This window comes from Onychostoma macrolepis, chromosome 03, assembly GCF_012432095.1.
Source record: "Onychostoma macrolepis isolate SWU-2019 chromosome 03, ASM1243209v1, whole genome shotgun sequence".
In the NCBI taxonomy this organism is placed as follows: Eukaryota; Metazoa; Chordata; class Actinopteri; order Cypriniformes; family Cyprinidae; genus Onychostoma; species Onychostoma macrolepis.
This window is the reverse complement of record NC_081157.1, coordinates 13,886,036-13,894,072: the sequence shown is the minus strand read 5'-3', so window position 1 is coordinate 13,894,072 and position 8,037 is coordinate 13,886,036. Positions and strand designations below refer to the sequence as shown.

Below are 8,037 nucleotides of genomic sequence, written 5' to 3'. Positions count from 1 at the left end.
ATCATGTTGTTACTACTGTAAATATATATTCAATTATTATAGGATCTCCTTCAATGCTTTGAATCTTTACATATTAAAATTATTTTGTTTCTGTATTTTAAAATATATATTTTTTATATTAACATATTTTAATGACAGTATATTTATAGAACAAAAATTTATTCTTTTATTTTTCAAAATAAGCAGAAAATAGTACAAGCTTTGCTAAAGTGATTGTTTTGAACAAGTATTAACTTAGACTTTTTTTTTTTTTAAACATTATTTGTATCAATACCGTGTGTGGGGTAAAAGGCCACCTTATACATTTATAAGATTTTGAAATAAAATAAACAACTTAAATGATTTATTTTCGCACAAAATCTTTTGCTCCATTAATGTTCAATACAACGTATATATTTTTTTCTGCAATTATACATTTTAGGTGCAGTGAATAGCACTTTTTTTTTTTAAGGTGGGCCTTTAGCCCCGTTGTACCCTATATATATATATATATACATATCTGTACCTGACCCGAGTCACTTCTTACCCAAATCAACGTGTGTAATATATACAACAGTTCCTTCTGGTCCTCGAATGATTGACTGATAAAAGTGTTGATATTAGAGTCCAACAGCTGTTTCACAGTTTGTAACACTCCACTTGTCAGCTGAGTCAGATAAGTACAAGAAACTGATGCTACAGTTCGCACAGGCTTACCTTCCTTTTTTCTTAAGGTGAGAATTTGGCATAGAAAACAAATCCTTCCTTCCTTGTATCAAAGGTTCAGGCTGCTGCTGGTGGTGTAATGGCGTGGGGGATATTTTCTTGGCACATTTTGGGCCCCTTTGAGCATTGTTTAAATGCCACAGTCTACCTAAGTATTGTTATATACAATGAGTTAACTACTCAAATGGCCTTCACAAACACCAGATCTCAATCCAATAGAGCACCTTTGGGATGTGCTGGAACAGGAGATTTGTATCATGGATATGCAGCTGACAAATCTGCAATATGAACCAAAATCTCTGGGGAATGTTTCTAGCACCTTATTGAATCTGTTTCAGGATGAATTAAGGCAGTTCTGAAGGCAGAAGGGGGTGCAACCCGGGCCGGAACTGACAAGGTACCTAATAAAATGCCTTGGTGAGTGTATATGAGTGAGTTGTTATGGTGAATCACTTGTTCTCTGTTTATTAAATAAAGACAAATTGAGAAATATTACACACAAGAGGTTGCATAATTGTTTTAATATCTTCTCATTTTTCTATGAATATTATTAAAATGAGCATCAAACATTCATTAAAAATAATAACAACCCTAACTTTTCTTTCTGTTTTGCACATTACAGCACATTTATTTGGTTACTGCTTTACTTTGGATGGACAGATTTAACGTAACAGCTTTGTTAAACCTCTTAATTCCTCTCACAAATCCATACAAATGTGTAATTACATGGATAATCAGCCCAGTCATCGTGAGATACAACACAGTCCTCATCTCCAACTCTGCTATTGGGCTCATTGGGCCCCCAGTAACTCCAGATCCTACAAAAACAGATCATCATTAAAACAGCTCACGTTTATTTGTCATATAATATATGTGGCTCAAGTGGGTTTAAATAGGTTTAGAAGTTAATGCATGAATGCATTGATACTGCTTGCAAAGAGGCTATGTTTTAAATTATCTGTACTTTTTTCATACACAGCAGTGTGACTGAAGATTGAGAACAAGCTGCTCACCCAGTGGTCAGTGCGCTGCCATCAACCCACTTCCAGACCCCCTCATTATCACTGTCAGTCAGACCAATCCACACAATGTTTCCACTAATAACTTTTGTAATAAATTCCTAGAATGAAATGTTATACATTTAGACCATAAGCAGTATTCAGCACTGACTCAAACACAATCTTTCACTCACTTGTTCCTCTTTGTTGTTTATGATGATCAGATCTGCTCCTCTCTGCAAACAGTCTCGTCTGCTGTCAACCCAGTTCTTCCACTCAGAGGAAACGTAGTAAGAATTGCGCTTGTACGTTACCCATTTAGTGTTGTCCGAGCACTGACCTGTCAACGAAATAATTCACCTAAAAATGAATTTACCCAAAAATCAATTTGCTGACAATTAGATACCTCCAGGCCATCCAAGATATAGATGCGTTTATTTCTTCATCATAAAAAATTTGGAGAGATTTACAATTACTTAAGTGGTTTAGACTTATTCTGGCGGCACCCATTCATTGCAGAGGATCCATTGTTGAGCAAGTAATGTAATGCTAAGTTTGATGAAGAAGCAAACTCATCTTTATCTTGGATGTTGTGAAAGTGAGTAAATTTTAGGAAAAAATTTATTTGTGGGTATATTATATAATGTTTTATATCAGTTGTTAAACATGAAAAATCAACTAATTCATTTGACTTTAATTTTCTGCTATTTCTTTTTACTTGAAGGAGCACACTATAAATTGTTGTTGTTTTTGTTACACTACCTGAAAGACCAAAATCAGAAACAACAAATAAGAAACACCATGGCAGGTGTAGATTTATCTTCTTATTTGTAGATGACATTCATTCTCAGATCTTTCTTTGTAACATGCATGTTAGCTATGTTTTTAACCATGTTGCCATAAGCCAGATAATGTATTCTTTGGCAAAAATGTGAGAGAATATGTTTCTGTGGATTTTCACAAATTGTTTTGTTTGAGAAAAAGCATAAAACGATTCAGTTGCGTTTTTTTCTTTCTGTTTTTTATTTTTATTTTGAATGAGTACTTTAGTTTTGCAATATGCTGCATTTGGGTGGTTTTCTATAATCAATATCAGCAAGTACTGTAATTTCAAGAAGACAAATCGCAAATAAGATGTACAGGTGCATCTCAAGAAAATTAGAATACTGTGAAAAAGTTCCTTTTTTTTGTAACTTATTTCAAAACGTGAAACTTTCATATATTGTAGCTTCATTACATGTAAAGTAAAACATTTCAAAAGTTTTTTTGTTTTAATTTTGATGATACTTACAGCTCTTGAAAGTCAAAATTCCAGTATGTCAAAATTTTTGAATATTTCCTAAGACAGAAAAGTTCAAGTTCTTTAAAGAATGTTGATTTATGCACTCAATACTTGGTCTGGGCTCCTTTAGCACAAACTCCAGCATCAGTGAGGAATGGCTTGGAAGCGATCAGCCTGTGGCACTGCTGAGGCACTATTGAGCCTTCAGCTCGTCTGTATTGTTGAATCGACTGTTTCTCATGTTTCACTTGAAAATATCCCATAGATTCCATATGGGGTTCAGGTCTGGCAGGTTGGCTGGCCAATCAAGCACAGTAATATCATGGTCAGTGGTTTTGGCACTGTGGGCAGGTGCTAAAGTCCTGCTGGAAAAGGAAATCAGCATCTCCATAAAGCTTGTCAGCAGATGGAAGCATAAAGTGCTCCAAAATCTCCTGGTAGACGGCTGCATTGACTTTGGATTTGATAAAACACAATTGACCAACACCAGCAGATGTCACGGCACCCCAAACGCAGATGGGAGTTTTACTTACTCAAACATGTTCTGAGGGCAGAAAGGAAAATGATTGGTTCACAGATTCAACCAATAAAATTGAAGCAGAGGCGGGGTCAGGAAATTTGAACGTGTGGAGGAAATGCTTCAGGCAGATAAGTTACTGAAGCTTCGTGGGAGGCATTTATAACAAGGAAAGTTAATTGACAATGTATTTTCATGAAAAAAAAAAAAACATCTCTGACGGTTAGTGAGATAATTAGTGAACAAAGACGCACAGAACAAATAATCATCGACTAAATATATCATATTGTATGCATTTTCATTAGACTGCTTCATCAGTCAATCGCACCAAAGCTGCTAATGAGGTAACTGAAGTAAAACATGCTTTTCCAATGCTACCGCGCTGTCTGTGAAACCGATATAATTTTACTGAACTATGCGCTGCTCTCAGAGCAGGAGTACTCAATATTAATATAACTGTTATTTTTAGTGTACTATGCGCTGCTCTCAGGGCAGGAGTACTCAATATTCATATCACTGTTATTTTTTTACTGAACTATGCGCTAGGCTTGCTGCGATAGACGTGTTGGCGGTGATACCGGTGTTAAGCTGCAACACCGGCGTTAAGCTGCAGCACCGGTCACATCACTTGCCCACTGCGGCACCGTCCCTCACCGTCATTTTGATTTTTTTAATAGTAATAAAAATAATTTTGTTCAGTTCGAGGACAGACACTACAATTAAAACGATAATTAAAATGATAATTTTTCACACTATTTTACCTCAAGGTTTATGCAGTCCGTGCCTCCAAACTTTCTTAATCATTTTGCTAATAAAAGTTCTTCATTTTATAATTATTTGTTCCTCAGTCTTTACTGATTTTCAGTTGTGTATACCTATTTAAAATTTGTAAGTTATTTGTTATTTTATATTAGGCATATAGCATGGTGTATTTTTATTAGTTTTGTTAATAAAAGTTATATATTCTACGTTGTATTTTGTTGTTGATGCCGAATTGCAGCTAATTTAAAAGTGTAAGTAAAACATGCAAGGTGCTTTTACAAGCTATTTAAAACCGAAGGAAAGCAAGGAAAAGGGGGAAAACTCAAACGATGAAGTATTACCGGTGTTGTCACACGTCAATTAACCGGTGGGAAAATTTCCTCACCATTACAACTCTACTATGCGCTGCTCTCAGGGCAGGAGTACTCGATATTCATATTACTGTTATTTTTTACTGAACTATGCGCTGCTCTCAGGGCGGGAGTACTCAATAGATCACTGTTGCTTTTAGTGTACTATGCGCTTGTTACATGTCTGTCTGCCCTAGTCCTCGTTTCCCTTATTTGGTTTAGTTCCTGTCCTCATTAGTTCATTATCGTTTGATTGTCTCCACCTGAGTTTGATTATGTTGTTTGCTCTTTTTCCCTTTTATAAGCATTCAGTTAGTGTTTCCCCTTTGTATAGTCTTATTCTTGTTTTGGAATGTAGTATACGTCTTTCCTGTTCGATTGTTCTTTATTAAAGTGTTTAAGATTTACTCCTTCGCGTCCTCACCCTTCTTGGAGACACTACACCCTTAACAGCGCTGCTCTCATCAAAGTATTTCTGTATGATTATACATTGCTTGGTCATTTAAGAATGATCTTAACTACATACAGATTGGTCTGCTGGTTAGTCAGGTTATGCTGCCCTGTCGCACAAAGTTACATTACTTTTTGATGTGCATAGAGGAATTTATACGGCAATTACATTTCCATCTCACATTATTTGCATTTACTCTTAATCACACAAGCCAAAAACCACCTTGAGCTATTTTTTTATTTTTTTATTTTGTCCCTGGAGCCTCCCCAGTCGACAGCATTGCACATTTTGAATGTTTTCCTGGGTTACCTTGGATTACCTTGAGAGACTCTATGAACAATTTTAAAACCCTTGGTTTAAACTAATCCTGTTCCTGGAGAGCTACCTTCCTGCAAAGTTCAGCTCCAGCCTTAATCAAACAAACAATAGCCAGCTAATTAAGATCTTCAAAAGCACTTTACAGACAGGTGTGTTTGATCAGGATTGGAGCTGAACTCTGCAGGAAGGTAGATCTCCAGGAACAGGACTGGGCACTCCTGGTTTAAACTGTATGTAGCTGAAAATACAGTAGTCTAAGAAAGAATTAGTATAACTGATTTGTTGAATATAACTTGCCTACTAATAACAACAACAACAACAATAATAACAATAATAATAAAGCTCTGTTTTACTATGTTATGTTTTTCTTTTTTTCTTTTTCTTCAGGACAGTGAGACCAGAAAAAAAAAAAATATACCATATTCCCTTTCTGTCAGCAGCTTCCTGATGAGGTAAATAAAAAAAGAAAGAAAAGAAAAATAATTGGTTTCTATTACAATTCATATTTGTACAACTTTATTGACTTTTGCCAAGTTACTTTTTCCATGTTATATGTTTTATATGAATTAGTTGTAGTATTTCTTAGTAGATGTATAGAGAGTATGGTAGTTACAGGTGCATCTCAATTAATTAGAATGTCGTGGAAAAGTTCATTTATTTCAGTAATTCAACTCAAATTGTGAAACTCGTGTATTAAATAAATTCAATGCACACAGACTGAAGTAGTTTAAGTCTTTGGTTCTTTTAATTGTGATGATTTTGGCTCACATTTAACAAAAACCCACCAATTCAACAAATTAGAATACTTCATAAGACCAAAAAAAATTAAAAATTACTTGGTAGGGGCTCCTTTTGCTTTAATTACTGCCTCAATTCGGCATGGCATGGAGGTGATCAGTTTGTGGCACTGCTGAGGTGGTATGGAAGCCCAGGTTTCTTTGACAGTGGCCTTCAGCTCATCTGCATTTTTTGGTCTCTTGTTTCTCATTTTCCTCTTGACAATAGCCCACAGATTCTCTATGGGGTTCAGGTCTGGTGAGTTTGTTGGCCAGTCAAGCACACCAACACCATGGTCAGTTTTAACCAACTTTTGGTGCTTTTGGCAGTGTGGGCAGGTGCCAAATCCTGCTGGAAAATGAAATCAGCATCTTTAAAATGCTGGTCAGCAGAAGGAAGCGTGAAGTGCTCCAAAATTTCTTGGTAAACGGGTGCAGTGACTTTGGTTTTCAAAAAACACAATGGACCAACACCAGCAGATGACATTGCACCCCAAATCGTCACAGACTGGACTTCAAGCAACTTGGGCTATGAGCTTCTCCACCCTTCCTCCAGACTCTAGGACCTTGGTTTCCAAATGAAATACAAAACTTGCTCTCATCTGAAAAGAGAACTTTGGACCACTGGGCAACAGTCCAGTTCTTCTTCTCCTTAGCCCAGGTAAGACGCCTCTAATGTTGTCTGTGGTTCAGGAGTGGATTAACAAGAGGAATACGACAACTGTAGCCAAATTCCTTGACATGTCTGTGTGTGGTGGCTCTTGATGCCTTGACCCCAGCCTCAGTCCATTCCTTGTGAAGTTCACTCAAATTCTTGAATTGATTTTGCTTGACAATCCTCATAAGGCTGCGGTTCTCTCGGTTGGTTGTGCATCTTTTTCTTCCACACTTTTTCCTTCCACTCAACTTTCTGTTAACATGCTTGGATACAGCACTCTGTGAACAGCCAGCTTCTTTGGCAATGAATGTTTGTGGCTTACCCTCCTTGTGAAGGGTGTCAATGATTGTCTTCTGGACAACTGTCAGATCAGCAGTCTTCCCTATGATTGTGTAGCCTAATGAACCAAACTGAGAGACCATTTTGAAGGCTCAGGAAACCTTTGTAGGTGTTTTGAGTTGATTAGCTGATTGGCATGTCACCATATTCTAATTTGTTGAGATAGTGAATTGGTGGGTTTTTGTTAAATGTGAGCCAAAATTAAAAGAACCAAAGACTTAAACTACTTCAGTCTGCGTGCATTGAATTTATTTAATACACGAGTTTCACAATTTGAGTTGAATTACTGAAATAAATTAACTTTTCCATGACATTCTAATTTATTGAGATTAGGGCTGCACGATATTGAAAAAAACTCACATTGCGATATTTTGTATTTCTGCGATATATATTGCGATACAAAAAAAAACTCCAAATGACTTGAAAAGCTCTATTTGGAAAAAAAATATTGTATATGAGTAAATCAGCATAGAAAAATGAACAAATTACAAACATAGATAAATATAATAGAACAAAGATATAAAATAAATAAACAGTGCTTTATATTTTGAATGAGAGAGACCGTGATCTAACAAACTGCTCCATATAACAAAGCACTGTAAGCAATAACGATTAAAACATCTAATTGCCAGATTCCCAGTGTCCTACGTATAATAATTTTTTTCTGTACAAATACAAATCTTTAAAGCCAGTTTTCTAAGTTTCGCACTAGTGAGTTTCACACTCTGGATCAGAGCGCGAGGCAGTCCACCTGTCACTCAAGTGGCCACGCCCTTAATTATGCAGAACTTTAAGGCTTAATATAATTTAAACTGATGAGTTAAAAAAAAATTCACCCCCCTCACAGTTGTCACGAAGGGCAAAATTAGCTATATAGACCA

General features: G+C 36.1%; 1 protein-coding gene across 1 annotated transcript; it reads right to left on the bottom strand.

Moving 5' to 3' along the window:
• Positions 1-571: 571 nt before the first annotated feature.
• LOC131534627 (CD209 antigen-like) lies at positions 572-4,162 on the bottom strand. Its single transcript, XM_058767632.1, has 4 exons — positions 4,135-4,162; positions 1,898-2,043; positions 1,719-1,825; positions 572-1,523 (listed from the first exon to the last, which is right to left on the bottom strand). The coding sequence occupies exons 1-4, from the start codon at positions 4,160-4,162 to the stop codon at positions 1,394-1,396; spliced, it is 411 nt and encodes a 136-aa protein (XP_058623615.1). The 3' UTR covers positions 572-1,393.
• Between the last annotated feature and the right edge of the window lie 3,875 nt (positions 4,163-8,037).

What these genes read in the sequence shown, in the direction of transcription:
- LOC131534627 (XM_058767632.1), bottom strand. Translation starts at nt 4,162, where the DNA reads ATGACGGTGAGGGACGGTGCCGCAGTGG. An exon ending in GAGGGACGGTGCCGCAGTGG is followed by an intron (nt 2,044 to 4,134) that starts GCAAGTGATGTG and finishes TTTCGTTGACAG; the next exon opens with GTCAGTGCTCGGACAACACT. An exon ending in TAAACAACAAAGAGGAACAA is followed by an intron (nt 1,826 to 1,897) that starts GTGAGTGAAAGA and finishes ATTTCATTCTAG; the next exon opens with GAATTTATTACAAAAGTTAT.